General features: G+C 38.7%; 1 protein-coding gene across 1 annotated transcript; it reads right to left on the reverse strand.

Moving 5' to 3' along the window:
- Nucleotides 1-1411: 1411 nt before the first annotated feature.
- On the reverse strand, nucleotides 1412-17103 carry rps6ka4 (ribosomal protein S6 kinase, polypeptide 4). The gene is made up of 18 exons (XM_061055678.1): nucleotides 16185-17103; nucleotides 14926-14997; nucleotides 14380-14447; nucleotides 13020-13170; nucleotides 12705-12820; nucleotides 12213-12320; nucleotides 11989-12069; nucleotides 11469-11572; nucleotides 11064-11214; nucleotides 10814-10975; nucleotides 10438-10563; nucleotides 8045-8178; nucleotides 7853-7946; nucleotides 7536-7706; nucleotides 4972-5163; nucleotides 4730-4889; nucleotides 3814-3977; nucleotides 1412-3703 (listed from the first exon to the last, which is right to left on the reverse strand). The coding sequence occupies exons 1-18, from the start codon at nucleotides 16270-16272 to the stop codon at nucleotides 3461-3463; spliced, it is 2385 nt and encodes a 794-aa protein (XP_060911661.1). The 5' UTR covers nucleotides 16273-17103; the 3' UTR covers nucleotides 1412-3460.
- Nucleotides 17104-18145: the final 1042 nt, after the last annotated feature.

The following is an 18145-nucleotide window of genomic DNA, read 5'->3' on the forward strand; positions in this document are numbered from 1 at the left end:
AGTCAGACATTTCCATCTCGAGTACGTCAAGTAGCCAACACTGAGAGAGAATAAACACCTGAGTGCGATGAAGCTTTCATCTTAATCCAAACCCCTGTCAAAGCTGAGAGTTTAATTATGGACCCAAAAATGATTGATAAATACCTCAAAGAGATTAAAGAGCTTTTGATATTGTGCACACAAATTCTCTCTTAAAAAAAGAGTAATCATAGATTATTAAAACTTGCTGTTTTACAAGGTTAAAGATGAATGACTGATTTATCCCCATGGGGGGGGGGGGGGGGGGGGGGGGGGGGGAGTGAGATGACCAATCTCTAAAGTATTGGGATCACTTTATGTAACCTTTTTTAAATTATGGATAGCATTGTCAAAATTGTTAATTAACTATTGGAACAATAATGTTACAGCCTTGAAATATTAAAAACACAACTCTTGTCTCGTCTGTTTTACTCGGATCCCCTTTTACCCTGATTCCATAAATGGTAAATGGACTTCAGCTTATATTGTGCTTTTCTTTTCTAGTCTTCTGACCACTCAAAGCACTTTTTACACAGCATGTCACACCTACCCATTCACCTCCATTCATACAATGAAGGCAGAGGTTGCTATGTAGTGAGACCATCAGAAGTAACTAATCCCATTCATATGCATTCATACGCTGCAGACGAAGCAGCGGGAGTAATTGGGGGTTGAGTGTCTTGCCCAAGGACACATGTTGCTGCAGGAGCTGGAGATTGAACCCTCGACCCTCCGATTGAGAGCCGAGGACTACACACAGCCGCCCCATAAGCTGCCCCATTAAAAAACATAACTCACTGAGATTTGTGAAGTGATAAATCATTCAGTAGTTATTGAAAAATATCAAGCCTTTCTAACAATACATTTCTGTTATGGAAAATGTAATATTGTGTCTATTATATTAGCTAACTGCTGCTATTAAAAGTATATAATAAAGAGATATATGATAAGATACTGTATATTGGGCCCTGGTATTTCTTTGTTTTTGTTAAAGCCATCATTTTTGTTCCCCTGAATTCTTCAGAGAAATGTAACCTACACCTTAAAGACTTGATGAACATGAATGATAGAGCATGGCCACTTGTCCTTTGATAATAAAGGCTGATATCTAGAGATAAAATAGGGAGTTTAAGATCGATATGAGGGGCTGGCCAACAAAGGAGAGAAAACTGATCTTATTCTGTCCTCAAATGTCTCGTGGAGGAGCTGTCTGATATCTACTCATGTTGATTTTTTTTTTGTCATGAAAGGTAATTAGACTCTCTTTCCGATCTATAGTTTGCACTTAATAACAACAATGCAGAGTTTCACCATGAGTATTTAAGGATGTCAGTGGAGTCTCTGTCCACAGCAACAGAACAATTATAAAACAAACAAAACACACAGCCAGCTATTTAAAAGTCATCTTTATTTTGCACCGACAAAAAAAAGACTTGGTGCAAAAGAGAAAATTCCCAGTTACGACATCAGTGACAGTGCATCTCAGTAAAACAATAATGCTCAAAAAAAAAGAGAAGGAGAAAACATCATTTACTACAACTAAAGAAGTGAAACACCAATAAAAGCAAGTCAAAACGTCGACGTTCAAACACAAACAACCAGTTACCTTTCAAGAGACGAAGGCACCACACAACAAGTAAATAATACAGTAACTTGCAATAATGCTTCATCTGGTACAACAAACCTCCCAGCACCAATCATGCTCTCTCTCTCGCTCACACACACACACACACACACACAGACAGTGCTGGAATACAACAAGGGCCAATTTCAATCAACAATCCCATTACCTTTGCATTTAAATCAATGACATGTAATAAATATCAGAGAAAGCACATTTAAAGCTGAAATGTGTTTAATTGATCAACTGACTGTGCAACATGTAAAAAAAGAAAAGTCCAATTCAAACATAATTACATCAGGAGACGAATACACCATTAAAATTGTTGTCTAATTAAAAACCATTACACGTTTTTTCTTTCAATCAAAGATGAGTATATATACACAAGCTCTGCACAATGGTCTCATTAAAACCATATTAAAGTCATTATTAAGTGTCTCATTCTGTTTCATTATTTCAATAGCAAAGCCATAAAATGTTTAAAAACCACATATGTAAAATAAAAGGATATCATTATGTGAGCCCAGGTTTCTCTCGTTTGTGATAGCTGCATGGTGTGATGGGGCAGCAGGAAGCTGTAACACCCTTTGAACTCTACGATGCGCATAATCACCAAAATGGATTTTGCGCCAATCTACAAGTTATCAAGCTGCATTTGTTAGCATTAAAACATTCTGGTAGACTTTTTCTTAATGAGCCCATGGTACCAAAATATAAAGAAAAAGTTCTTACACCAAACAGATAAGCATGCTAGATATTCAGACCGGCAATAGTAATGCGAGAAATTTACAGCATGAACATGAAGAAAGAAAGAAATCACTCTCTCTTTTCTGCAGTGTATCACACTACAGCTTCTTCAAGTCAAACTCTGACTGATTCTCAAAATACTCTGAGCTAATATCATGTTTCTCAGGACATGCTCTCCATGTTGGTATTTGGGATCTGTAGATGTGGTAGTGTCTATGAGACATCAGTGCTGTGCGAAGTCAGTGCCCTGACACAGTTCAGACTGTACATTGATTTCAGCATTTTCCATCCTTTTTTTGTCTCAGGGGTTTCAAACATCCCAATCATTTCCATCTGCACCAAGTCTTCCACCAGTCTACCTTTTTTCTTTTCTTCCATTTGATCATTAACATTCTCTGCTAAATGTGCAAACAGTCGGATTTTTTATGAACAAATGAAAAAAGCAAAACAATAAAAGTTTCCACAACACTGCAAAGTTTACCGAACATTGTTGGGCAAAGTTTTGCCTTTTTTTTGCCAATCATTTTACATTCAGCAACTTGAGAAAAATACCACCATGCATGTAAAGGGTTAAGCCCGCTGATTCCTGGTAGGATTCTTGTTTGCTGTGAACACATTTGTGTGAATTCACAACTGCTAAATTGATATATATGGCTTCTGCTCATTTATGGCTCCTTTTCCCTTTATCCCTATATAGCCAGGCACTGTTTGTTTTTTTACCCACAGTGAACATAGGTAAATGTCTAATTTAGTGTGTGATATCACCATATTATGGTGGGTGAATACTGAGCAACTATTCATTTTTTCTCAAGGCCACAGATTTCTGTACATTATAAAGATACTGAACCATTCCATCACCATCTTCTTTTTGAAAATACATGTTTGGTTTGGGGAGAATACGTCATGATCAATGAAGCTGCTTGGATGTTAAAAAGTGGAATTCAATTTCATATTGAAATTTAAACCAGTCTTTTTTTCAGTAAGTGTTTTTTTTTGGAACTGGGTGACCTTATCACTGGAGGCCAGCGTGTTGCCAGAGACACAAACCACTTCATCCTCCCCCTGCCATTCAGGCTAGCTCTGCTTTGGGCTCACAGTTTGCTTTGGCTGCACTTTGGATACTTTTGCAGAGGCTGAGGCTGAGGCTGAGGCTGAGGCTGAGGCAGAAGAGGAGGTGGAGGAAGAGGAGGATGAGGAGGATGAACTCCATCGTGTCTCTACTCCTGTGCTCGTCATCTTCAGCTTTCGTCGTTTCGCAAGAGGAGCATTGTCAACGCTTTTGAGGAAGAAGCCCTCTCTCTTGCCACGGTTGAAAGCCTGTTGAGAGAGAGAAAAATTATCAAGTGAGACAACATGAAGAGCACATAGTGTATGCACTTGACATCTTTATAAAGAGCCGTGAGGAGTTTTGCACACAATACTGTCACCTTGTAGGTGGCGTTGACGTAGGTGCGGACTGTAGGCCCGCTGGACTCAAGCACATCAGGCGTGCACAGAGGCGTCGTGGACATGGAGGCTCCACCCTGCAGCCAGCTGTTCTCTTTGAGATCTGAGAGTTTGAGACGATTCTCTGGATCCACTGTCAGCAGGCCTATGATCATAGAGAGAATGGTAAACACAAACACTACAAAAAGATATGAACAGCTGGTGTGTGGGAAAAACATTTCACTTATAGTCCTAAAAACTGTAGGAACCTTAAACCGTCTACCATTGACCAACAGAGCAGTAAGAAACTCTTAGCAGGCACACACTGTTGAAAACTTAGTTCTAGAGCTTCACTGGTAAATCCAAACATAGATACTTTTGGGTCATTATTGGCCAATCACAGATTTATAACTGTATGGGATTCATCTTCTGATATGAACCAAATTTAAAAATGTTTTTACAGAACTTATAACAAAGTAAACAATGCTCAGGGTGATTTAGAATTAGAGTCATCATGTAGGCTGTAAAGCCAAGAATGGTGCAACTCCTCCGTTTACACTCCTTTCAGCACCGTCTGCAGCACATGTAGCAGAAAAACACAGCTGAGCAGGCTGAACTGGTTTACAGCTAAATATAATTGTAAATATTATTTATTAGAGTAGTTATTATGATCTATTTTGAGAAGTCTGACTATGCAATGGCAAACTTTGCATAGTGCCTTTGCACATGACTTGCTCATATCCATCTCACATCACAATCTCCATGGAAAGTTCTATTTTCATTACAGCTAAAAAAAAAATGTAATACATATCGGCCTCTCATTATAGTAATAAGTGAATTTGTTCCTCTGCCATATTAATTTAAGTATCAGACACACACATCTCTTATCAGTTTGGCTATACTTCAGTCTTCAAGTACCTTTAACGAGCTCTTTGGCATCCTCTGAAACGCCCTTCCAGGCCTCCCCTTCCAATGAGAAATCACCCTCCTTTATTTTTTGCATGATGTCAGCAGCAAATGATGAGGTCATCCCACGCTGCTCACTCTGAAATGGCACCTGGCCTGACAGCATGGTGTACTACAGGGATCACACAGCCAATCATTAGTGCTCCAGTTGAATTTACTGATGCAACAGAATAAACAGTTTTATGTTGAATTACCAGAATGACCCCAAGGCTCCAGAGGTCGCAGGCTTTGTCGTATCCCGCACTCTCAAATAGTTCAGGTGCAGCGTACTGCAGCGTGAAGCAGGGAGTCTGCAGGGGGGCGCTGCCTGCAGGGCACAGCCGGGCAAATCCAAAGTCTATTACTTTTAGCACCGAGTCTCCTCCTTCATCCGCAAACAGCACGTTCTGTAAGGAAGAAAAACATAATCCATGTTCGTCCTCTATTATTTCTACACTCAGGGCTCCAGTTACCTGTCTGATGAGAGTAAACACCACTATTACAATCAGTTGGCATGTTCCTGATCTCAACATAATGCTTTCCAATTGTGTTTGGCATTTTCCTTCTCAGTGCAGCACATGTGGAGTAAGGATGGGAGTAGAGGAAAAACAGATGGGACTTTCCTTTAAATAGCCCTCCAGAGCTGGTTTTAGTATTCTGGTAAATACTACACTTAAATGGCTGGACAGGATCAATTTTACATCTCTCCTCTATCCACCATTCATCTTTCAGAGACTGACAAATAAACAAACTACCTAAGAAGAAATGTGCAGGACTTGTGAAATAATGCAGATAAACATTTTAATCAAACTCTTTCCAGCCAGTAAATGAGTTTAGATTGGCATCAAAAATGAAAGTTTATGCTATTACGACAAGCGTTTCAGCTAAACACTAAAAGTTAATGGGTGATTCTTGCCGCTATCTGTCATTAACAGCAGCTTTATACTATATGAAAGCCTTCTCCTTCAGTTAATTAAATCCCACAGCCATCTGAAGACGGCAGGATATGTGTGATAAATCTGCAGCGTTCATTTGGCAAAGTGCTGCGCCGCAACTTAGAGGCATTATGCACGGTTGTCCACTGTGTTTACAACAATTAAATCATTCATGTGCAAATGATGCTGCAGAATAACCACAATAACACCCTCATACATCCCACTGTCTGGTTTTAACTTCATGAAAGTCATTCTAAAGTGCACAGGACACATGCAGTGGGTGGTAGAAAAAAAAATAGAGATAATTTAAACTCGACTTGTTTGTCTTTTTTTTAACAACATTACTCATGTCAACAGCTCCAGATGCCACACCTTCCTTTTACTCCTAAATTATCTGACTATTTCCAATAATTGAAAATAATTTAAGTCAAAATATGCTTCTTAATGTGTTGTACTCATGTGTTCATATGAACAGTAGTATCATGTAGGGGTGTAAAGGTAACTGAAGGGCTTTCGGTACAGTCCGTATGCGGACCGATCAGAGTAGAGAAAAAAATGCTTTAATCTGTGTTCCCACATGGACCGCAGAGCGGGAGCACACCACAGACGGCAAGCGTCATGGCAGCCAAAACAAATGAGGAGCTGGAGCTGGAAGATCCCGCGCTATCGCTGAGGTCTCCTGTGTGGGAACATTTCGGTTTCCCAGTTAAATAAGACAAGAGTAGTGTGCTGACGTTGTTCAGCAGACATCTGGTACGTTGCTGGCAACACGTCCAACTTATTAAAGCACTTGAAAAGGCACCACACAAATGTAAACATCACTGCAAATAGGAAAAAAGAGACCGTGGAGCAAACACTAATCCACAGTCCCTCTGCACCTTTAAGAAAAAGCTAAAGACCCAGCTCTTTCATAAATACCTACTACCTTAATGATGATGGTCTCCATATTATTGATGATGATGATGGTTTTTGTTTGATAAACGACGACTTATAAGATGGTTTCTATACTGATTAGAGCTCTCAAGAACTGCCGTCAATGTTGTGCTTTGCCTCTGGTCACTTCCTGTCAGCACCTGTGTGTCCAATGGGACTCAAAGCTGATCGTTTGCACTTACTGACATTGTTCCCTTTTTTCTAGATCCTTACTTGTGTTGTACTTACTTTCTGATGTACGTCGCTTTGGATAAAAGCGTCTGCTAAGTGAATTGTAGAATTGTACACTCCTTTGCATTTAAACAGCCTTTTGTTAGTACCGTAATTCTGAACGGGCCAAAGCCATAACAAATGCCATTGGCGTTGTTATTGCAGCGGATTACATGCAGAATGTGAATTTTGTATCAAGTTCTTATATTAATAGTTATGCGATGAAACTATACTTTCCCAGGTTTGATTTTTAGGTATATTTTGTGCTCAACGGGCATTCAAAAAAGTGTTGGCTTAATAAACCAAAAGGTGTTGGTGGGTGTCTTTTCTATATAGGCTATATCGATTACTTTATTTCATTAATTTATTTATTGGAGACTCTTTTTTTTTTTTTTACAATATTTAATTTAAAATTATATTAAAAAGAAACCTGAGCAGGTGAACAAGTCTGAACTGTCGATGCTGCAATTAAGACAATGTGTAAAAGGGAAGTTCTAAATCTTCCTAATAAAGAAAAAACAGTGTTGCATCAGGTCCCTTACTGTACCGAAAATGTACCGACCCGAAGCTTTAAAACTGAGAACCGTATCAAATCGAAATGTTTGTGTAACGTTACCCCCCTAGTATCATGTATGCATGTACAGAGGACAGTGCTGGGTACTTATGAGTCTGCAGATTCCCGTCATCAAAGTGAAACCCACCTCTGGTTTGAGGTCCCGGTGCACGACTCCAGCCTCGTGCATAAAGCTGACAGCTGAGACCAGGCTCTGTAACAGCTGACTTGCCTCCGCCTCGCCAAACAGTTTCTTTCTCTTGATCCTTTCCAGCAGCTCCCCTCCTTTCAGGAGCTCCATCACTAAATATGTGTGGTACTGAAAGAGGTGGAGGGTGAAGTGAGGGTTCAAAGAAAGGAGTTTATTTAATTCCTTATGCAAGTTCTGATCATCAAGTCCCTTCAGTATATCTACTACTTGTAATTATGTCACAAATTACACTTTGTGTGTTTCCTCCACTCTACCTGATCAGTGTAAACTTCATGCAGCTTGACGATGTTCGGGTGAGATTCACATTGCCTCAGAGCAGCGATCTCTCTCTGAGTGTTTGTCTCCATTCTAAGACAATGGAAAGACATATTCAAGATTAGTAAAGCCATGCTTTAAAATACACTTTTAGATGGTTTATGTTGTAGCAGCATCACATCTCCAATCACCTGCGGCTGACAATCTTGACTGCGTATTCGTGGCCACTTTGTATGTGTCGACACTTCCTGCACACAGAGAAACTGCCCTCACCCAGGGGTGGCCCATGGAGACAAAGCTCATAGTGCTGGAAAAATTGGGATTCCTGAGCATAGAGGAAAAAACAAGATTCACATTTAGCTGTTTAGGGAGCTGTATTGTAGTTGCTACTACTATGTGCTGTAGTTGTATTTTTTTACTTCCAACCGTGTAGAAGGCCTCTGACTTCTTTATCATTCATCATTGTTACTAGAACTCAAAGGGTGTCAGAGTAGTAGAAGCAGCAGCAGCTCGTGTTACCTTATTGTTTTTTAAAGAATATTTTGGGGGGATTTTTGGCTTTGATTTCTAGGACAGCTTGAGAGAGACGGGAAATGTGGGGAGAGAGGAGGACGATGTACACCAAATAGGGTCAGGATCAGGAATCGAATCTACGACAAGATGAGAACTGTAGCCTCCGTTTGTTGGGAAGCTACTCTACCAACTGAGCTAAACCAGCGCCGCATGTTACCTTTTCTGACATAAGCAAACTATGTTTTTTTGCCATCAATACAATTATGTTATCCTGAAACAAAGCCTCTATTTGAAGAAAGAGATTCAAAAGATTTAATGAGTCTTTAATGAGTAGGATCACACGTTTCAGGAAAAACCCTGTAGTCAGCTGTGATTCACAGTAAATAACAAGGTCCAATTTGTGGAACACTTGAGAATCCTAGTTGACAACAATGTAGTTTTCATCAGACTGTTAATGTGATTAAAATCAACAAAAAAACCCTGAGCTGAAACATTTGATTCCCAAACGGTTCCAGTTTTACTGGATATTGCTATTTAGTGGTGGGCGACATAACGATATTAGATTGTGAAGGATTTTAACTTGCTGACGATCTGCCAAAGCAGGGAGATCGTAGAACCGGGCTAATGTGTTTATTCTATCATGCTGCAGTTTATGCTCCGACACAGACGCGTCTCCCTCCCTCCTTTTGTTTGCTCCGCAGTGGTGAAAATGAAAACGAAACTTAAGTCTGCAAAAACAACTCCATCCTGGTTATATGCAACTGTTCTGATATTTTTCCAAACCCACACGGCTTGAGCAACAGTTAACTTATCTGCATAGTTTGCACAGTTAAGTTTACATCTCAGATAGCGAGACAAGGAACCGTTTAACGAGCCGGAGAGACGTTAACAGTCTGCAGAGAGACAGAGAGAGCGGAGCTCAGACAGACAGTGATGAGAGATATAACCCCGGTGTTTAAAATGCTGCTGTTGGTGTTTTCTGCTCTCTCTCTGTTTTTAAAAGTTACTATCAAGCCTCTCCATCCGAAGCTCACCTGTTGTGATAACCAAATTTATAGGGATTACACTAAACGATGTTACACGTTGTGTGCAGCAGGCAGGTGACAGTGAGTAACCATGGTGACTGTCTGTCTGTCAATCAACAATGTCCCGCCCCCTCTATGAATAAAACTCTTCTGTCAGTAAAACTTACTTTGATCATGTGTCGCAGAATGAACACATTCTGTATTATGTTTGATTATATATAAACAAAACTAAAGTTAGTCCAATGATGTCATAAAAAACAACAAAGCCTATAAACAAAGGCAGCAGAGCCTGTATGAAGTTACAGCTGTAGGAACTCTGCAGGGCTAAAATAGAACAGAAACACTTGAAGTCTACATGTTTTTAAATGAATGCATCACTGCGTGAAAATGTTCCTGATGAACACAAAAAGAGGACACATAACTAAATCATCATTTCAAAGTGGTGAGGAAAACCTTCAAATTGTGCATAAATATTGATCAAATCGAGGGAAAGACATTTCTGTTGCTAAAGATGTTCTGGGTGAGACCTCCAGACCTCCTACAAAGATGTTTTTCAAATAGATTAAACTTGTCAGCAGTTTTTGTGCATTTAAAAACATTATACAGGGAAATAAGTTTGGTTGAACTGGTCAGTAACTTACAAATCTGTCTGAAGATCAGTATGAAAGAAATCGTGATAAAATCGTGATCGGGATTTTGCCAAAAAAAAATTGTGATATGATATTTTTCCCATATCGCCCACCTCTATTGCTATTAGAACAACATATAAATCATGTTATGTTTTCAATGTTGACTCCCCCTTGATATAAGGAAACATGCTCTGACATTAGGTTAACCACATTCGGTTAATTAAGTAGGCTAACTAAACTAGTTTCACTTCCTTCCTGTTTGTCTCACAAACACTGTTGAGCTTTTTTTTTTTTAAATCCATCTGGAGTACAGAAGGCCGTTTAAACATATAGTTATAAACAACACTAACAGTCAAAACCATCTCACCTTAGCTTAAAAAGGTTTCATATAAAGTTCTACTGGTTCAAGGTACGTACCTGTAACATTGCACTGCGTTGAACAGAAGCTGAACCTGGTCGATCAGCCCCAACCTGAGACTCTACAAAGTCTCCCATCACTGCATTCTTATTGAAGAGGATGGAAGGAGCGATGAAGGAGTAACCCTAAAATAACACAGAGGTCATGTTTGGAAAGTAGCCTATTCATCAGCAAAACACAATATTTAATATGACATTATTCATTTTTATAAGTATTCATTTATTTGGCATATTTCCCAGGCAGACATTTTGCCCGTTTATATCTTTATCTGACAACAACTGCACGTGATAATGGCAAACATAAAACCCTGGAAGAGATTTGATTTGGATATCAGACCTTTGTTAACTGTTCCAACACAAGACAGTGTGAACTAACCTGGAACAGGCGGTCAGTGCTCGGGGGTGTGCTTGCCGGAGAGTAAACAGGATCCATCCCTGTGAACTCCTCAGCAAAGTTCCCCACATCAAGTTCACTCTTCAGCTCTGGCTTGAAGGGACTCGCCAACTTCTTCTGTGCGAGGTCGGCCCAGTTCAGACCCTGTAAGGAAACAAAAAGTTATGGATGCATCGGACACGGTCTCATGGTAACAGAGAATCTGTGTGACTGAAGTTGAGGTGTTTCGGACCTTGAAGAAGGAATGTGCTTTAATGTCTTCAGACCCTCGCGGCCCTGAACCCAGCCTCCTGTGGGGATCTTTAACCAACAATTTCCTCAGCAGGTCCTGAGCAGTAGGTCCGATCATTGAGGGGAACGGTGGATCACAGCGCAAAATACGTCTGACAGAACATGGGCAGAAAAGGAATTATATAATTCATATTCAGTGATAATTGCACCCCAAACTGACACTTTTTCCCTGTGATGAGGACCATCACATGTATAATTCAGTATGTGCTTGGTAGATCAATGAGAATAGATACATCAACACAACAGCTGGCATAATTTCTTTGACTGTTTGTTTTTTTTAAAGAAGAATGAAGGAGGTTTAAGATTTTAATACATATTTGATGTCGATGGAGTAAGCAAAACTCACTTTGACACCTCGCTCTGAGAGTTCCTCTCTCCCTCCAGGGTAAAGGGAGACGCTCCTGTCAGCAGCTCAAACATCAGGATCCCAAGGCTCCACCAGTCTACAGACTAAGAGTGGAAACAGGTTCAAAAAGTTTACATGAAGGAAAGAGAACAAAGGTGGGCAGATAAGGCTCCCAATGTGTACATTTTTCAGTTGAGCCCGGGTTATATCAGGTTTCTTTCATGACAAAAAATGTCAATCTTATTTTCGATCTAATCTGTGGTGATCCGACCATACAGTGTTCAAAGTAAATCTATTTATAGACAGCTTTTATGTTACCAGCTGAGACACCACAGTAACCGTACCATACTTTTAACTTGCAGCTTTTAATGTTTCAAAGCCATTTGAAACATCTGGAGCTAAATGTTCTTCAAAACATTCTGAAACATCTTAATGTAAAAAAACATTAACAAGTTGTACAAGGCCTCTCAAAATCTTTAACATTCCCAAAATTATTGAACACAACAACAATGCTTGTTACCTTGCCGTGTCCTGATTTCCCCCTGATGATCTCAGGTGCCATGTACTCAATGGTGCCACAGAAAGAGTAGGTCCTTTCTTTCTGTAAATAAATAAAGATAAAGTGTATAAGGAAAACTAAATCTTATGTAAAAAAATATTATTATGTTTCTTATATTCCACATGTTTCATTGTCCACATACACGTACAATTAATGTTAAGATATCTGTGTTTTTGTTTACATACTTCTTCTTCCAGAAACTCTTTGCTGAGCCCGAAATCTGTCAACACCACGTGGCCTTCGCTGTCAAGAAGAATGTTCTCCAATTTGATGTCTCGGTACACAATCCCAAGCTGTACAAGAACAGTATGTACAGTATTCATGGTTAAGTGTAAATACGCTTGAACAAAAGTGTAACAGGGCTTTACACACAGAAGAATGAGGTACCTATTTTATAACAATACTTTCAGTCTTTTGTCCTATGTAATTGGGAACATTAGGGACTAACTTGTGCTGTTGTCAGGTTATCAGCAAAAGGACTCATATGAGACAGTAATGTCGCTTTGTGTCTTCTAAATTGACATCTGCTCATGAACACGTCAGACACAACAGTTTTTCAAGGTGATATATTGTCGCAGTGTCTCAGTAAGGTTGTTTTTTTTATTCCTCTGTGTTCTTGTATCCAAACATTAATAAATATAGGATTAAGCTATAGAGCTGGAAGGAGTGTCACCCACCTTGTGAAGGTGCTCCAGAGCCAGGATTATTTCCCCAATATAAATCCTCACTGCCTCCTCAGAGAAGTGATCCCGCTGGTACAAATGAGTGAACATCTCCCCGCCGCTCACATAGTCTGTACTCACACACACAGACAAATACACAGGGGGTTTAAAAACACATCATACAAAAAAAACATTCACATTGCAAAAATATTCCAACAAACCAACACTCAATGAAAGACAAAAACATAAACAAAGAACATCTATTGAGCGCTTTAAGACAGAGACAGAGACAACAGTTGTCAATCTTTGGTTTAGTTTCCTATCGCTCACCAAGGATGAGATGAAGTTTGCTCTGCGTCTGGAAGGCGTAGTGCAGCGTGACCAGGAATGGAGACTGGCGGATGTGCTCCAGCACCTGCCTCTCAGTGCGAGTGTGTTCTGTCGTCTTTGCCTTTTGAACAATGGCTGCTTTCTTTAACACCTAGGAGAGAAATATAAATACCTGTAAGTGTCTCTTAAGTTTTTGAAAAACTGTGATTTTCCATCAACATCACCGACATCATTACCAGAAAAATCATGCCATCCTCAGTGAATTTCATTTCAAGCACTTAATAATATTAAGTCGTGGAAATGCTTCTATACATTCTGCAGCTAGAAACATGGCCCAATATTATCTTCCAGTAAGAAAGTTCTGCATAAACAGCTCAGTAATGAACAAGTATGAGTTCCTGGAGACGATTAAAAAATGTAACGCTGTCAATCAAGAGGCAGCCTCCTTTAAAAAACAAATCAGATCCTACAAAGCAACGCTCTCTTAAACACATCAGGTTAAACTATTTGGGGGGACGAGCTGAATGCAGAACTCAAAGACGAGGTTTATGATGATTATTTATAGAGTAAACATTGTTGTTCAGACTGTGGCAAGCTTGTCCCATTCCGTTTAAAATGCCACACAGGCGTTATTATTTATTTACTTTTGAGGGTGTCCGGAGGCATTGGGAACCTGATGCACTCACAAACATCCTCCTGAGAGCAAGAAACCTCTTATCTTTTGCCTCTAATTATTACAAATGACTCTTTGTTGTATAGTATAACAAAAAAACTGAAGGCGCTGTCCACATACATATATTGTGTTTGACAGATTTGGCAAAGTAATTACATCTTTAAAAAAAAAAAAAAAGCAATGTTCATTGAGACAAAGGTAGGGTATATTCCATAAGATCTGAAACCATGTACTAAAATATATTTTAACCTAGTCCGTCCAGTGTACAACACCTAGCTTGGTGTTGTACACTGGACAAATTTTTTTCTTAATTTTGGGTTCTTTTGAGACATTTGTACTTTTGAAGAAAAATGTCCCTGTAATTAGTATTCCTTATTACTATATTTATTACCTGGATGTACTATTTAACTGTTTTTATTAATAATACTTTAACAAGTTACTACTGTTAATCAAAGGAAATAGTAGATTGATACATTTTTTCTCCTTTTCCTCTGTAGGCATTTGTTGAATAGCAGCTCAGTCAACCTCCACTGTGGCACATCACAGATACATGTCAATAAATCACCATCTGTGAACCATTTACATTCTTCAAAGTGTCCTTATTTGAATTTAAAACTTAATTCAGTGACTCTCTTCAGGATTATTTTACACCGTGATCACTGTCAGTAAATCATAAATGATTCTTACCTTCATAGCGTAAAGCTGTCCCACATCATGACCTGTGTTCTTCCTGACCAAAAACACTTTACCGTAAGCTAGACAAAGAGAAACCAACATTTTATATTTAGTATGAAACTCGTCTGGAATACATATGCAGACACAATCCTTCACAACAGAAAGGGATCAGTCATCGTTTTGTTGATAGAAGCAGCCTCTCAGATCTCTCAAAGGTATTCATTATGCATGAGAACTAATAACAGAGACATCCACAGCATATGGTCTCCCTTATAAACATTCACATACTACTCATGCTGTTTTGATGATTTGCATATCCCAAATCACTATGTAAAGAAATACTTTACCACAACATTTAAGCCTCCTGGGACATTTTCTCTACAAGCTAAGAAATTTAATTAGAAACACTTTCCCCTCAAGATATTAAACCATGGCAGGAAAACACTTCCTGTGCGCATTGGAGATACCTCATAATGACATCTTACTGAAAAATGTCTTCAGGTTTGACAACAGCTGCATCTGTACTTAATATATTTGACGCTTTTTGAAGACACCTACCTCCAGTGCCCAAGACTTTGAGCAGCTCAAAGTTCTCCATGCCGACCTTCTCAGTGTGACCTGTGAGGTTAGCTAGTGACAAAAAAAAAACTATGATTAGACCATAAGGAATATATGTTTAATTTCTTAATCCTTCAAACATAGTTTTAAAATGGCAAGTGGCACATTCCAGATCTGTATGAGTGATTTGTTTTATTGTGTAAAGACCACTGTGTAACATTCAAGAGGTGCAAAACATGAACTGTGTTCAGCTTCTTATTCCAAATTAAGTTCCTGCAATTACATAATCGAAAATTCATTTGGGTCTAAATCAAGTACATTAAAAATACATGTAATGTTTTCATTTATGTTAGCCAGTGTTTACAAGATGTACTCTACAACAGTTGCTCTAACGCAACTTGTGAAAATGCTGCCTGTTGTACTGCTCTGTGTAGATTAAAAGGCACTTTGATCTATATCCACACCCTTATCAATCACAGTAAGTACAGTAATACATTTCTGCTGTGACAGCCGGGTAAAAACATACAGTACCACCAAATGACTCATCTGACATTTTGAACTAACAGACCAAGAACAAAGCAGCAATCATCTGCTTTATGTGAATCTGGCTTCTTTTTTGTAGATTTAGACTTTAAATCCTTTCACCACAATACATATCATGTTAATAAACAAACTGTAAGGTCACAACAACTTGTTTTTTCTTTAGTCCACATCTCATTAAGTGATGAAAGTTTAGAATCAAACCTAGTCAAGAGTCACTGTTTACAGATCCCTTGCACTTGGTTTTGACACACATGCTCTGAAATGTTGACCCACGTGGGGTAACATTGTCCAAATTCATTATTTTAATGCACACTGAAAGGAACAAAATCAACTTAAACACAGTGACAGAAAAAAAAAACACCTGTCGGACTGAAGGCAACACAACGTTTCAACTTCGATGTAAAAATGTAAGAATATATACATAAAGGAAATATTTACACCGTATATGTATATTTTATAATTGTACAAATGTTTAGATTTAGTTCAAATGTTTCTTCTGTGATACATGTCGGTGACACATTAAAAATACTTTACAATATAACACGTTTCAATTAACATATATTTTCCACCCGCAGTAAATGTTGACCTAATAATACTTTTAAAGATTAAACCATTAAATCAAAAAGAGTTTGTTGATTGAATGAGTGAAGGGGCACATATTCCTCTGGTTACACATTGTTTATAAGGCGCTTGTTGACAAACATCACTTTACTTACCATTGGTGATCTGATGCTTGACGGTGCAGGCTGTCTCATTTGTTTTTGCATCAGAATCATCGCTGCTATCAGAAGCGTCTCCAGGCATAACTACAAGTAAAGTAGACTATAGCCTTTTGAAAACTATGTAAAAGAAACCGAGTAACTGTCCAAATGTATTCCTAAATTAAGTCTAATACACTACACGCTTAGCAATAACACAACTCTACTGCATCTGTAATACACGGTACACAGGGATTATCGGAATGAGCGGACAGCTGTGTTTTTCTGCTGCCCTGACATTAATCCACACACATCTGACATCCTGCTGTTTCGCATTATTTATCTCAAGTGACCGAAACAAAGCAGAAAACACAGACGTCTAGCTCTTTAGATAACATCTGGTTAATATGTTGTGATTTTTCTTTTTCATGTAACGCTGAAGTTTGTACTATAGTGAAGTTTAAAGGGCTAACGTTAGCATCCACAGCTCTCTATCCATTCATAAGTTAGCGATCTTTACTTAGTAATGTTAACACTTTAAGAACAAATTAACGCTTCAACAACCTGTACGTAAACACACAATGATAGTTAGTAAACCTACAATAACACACCACATGTTATTAGTCTATCTATAATGGCAGTGTTTACATTCGCAACAAGCAGCTAGCTCGTCAATTTCTGCTGTTGCTCGTCAAAGTTTGAACCTTCGCTAAAGCTAATGTTTAGTTAGCTATTTCGGCTAGCCTCTTCATATATCAGCAGTCAAACCATGTAGGAAGAGACCAGTCTGTGTCGCTCTTTATCTTCTTTCTCTTCTCTAAAGCCACGATAAAAATTCGCCCTTATTTTTAAAAATGTGTATACAGAGGTAAATATATTTTTGTCAACAGCTAGCTAACTGCTAACACCAGGATGCTTTCGACACAACCTGGGCGACGGTCAGTCACGTGAAGCTTCGATGTGGGCGGAGCTACGTTGTTCGAGACCTCAGACGAACTGGACAGAAAACATCTTTTAATAATGGTACGGAATATTTCACCCAAAGGTTTTTTATGATGTATGGATAAACAAATAGACATTAATTCAACAATACGAGATAATTTAACATCACAACAATAACCTCCATGTCCCAGAAGGCACAAAGTTGTGTATGTCTATCAAGTCCTGAGCACCTACCTTCCTGAGGTCGTAGGAGTCTAGTGATGGGGTCGTAGGAGGACAAAAACTATACATGAACTGAGAAATGTTGCGTGATTAAAGAAAAGCTACTCTGCCTTAAGTTTATTTCTATAAAAAAAAGAAGTCATAAGCACCTTACATTAGTTTAAAAATAACAGCTCACATGAACACGGAATGCATTTTACTGAGAACTAAAAAAAATGTGTACAGAGAGTTATGACAAAGGCATTAACTTAAGCTGTAGCTACACAGCCTACAGGCGTACAATATGCTGAAGATGTCATTTTAGGCTTTAAATGTAACAACTTAAATGCATAAATATTGCATAGGCATTTATAATAACCTATCAATTACACTTATTGGTATGCAAATATTATGTTCAAATCCCACCTACCAACAACTTTATAATAAACCAGTGTCATAGTCTGCAAAGAAGAAAGCAGCCACCACTGGCCCTCCAAATACATTGATTCTGTATATTTCACCACTAATTACACTTTTTAAGAAAAGTTCCTTTACAATATGTGAGACTTCCCATTTGATGCCCATAAGTTATTACAAATGAATTCAATCAACATTGTCCACACCAAAATTTCTGTTGTGATGTGTGACCAAAGTTACAGATGATTCCAAAACATCTGATGCGTAGATGTAAAGACAAGTCCCTCCTGATAATCAAAGCACGTGGATTTTATGACATTGTGGTGACTTTGAGGTATCTGCAGCCACATGTTGCATACTGCTCGATAACATTAACAATAAGGGACATTTTCTGAACTCTTCAAATGAAAGATAAATAT

This window comes from Labrus mixtus, chromosome 14 (genome assembly GCF_963584025.1).
Source record: "Labrus mixtus chromosome 14, fLabMix1.1, whole genome shotgun sequence".
NCBI classification, from domain to species: Eukaryota; Metazoa; Chordata; class Actinopteri; order Labriformes; family Labridae; genus Labrus; species Labrus mixtus.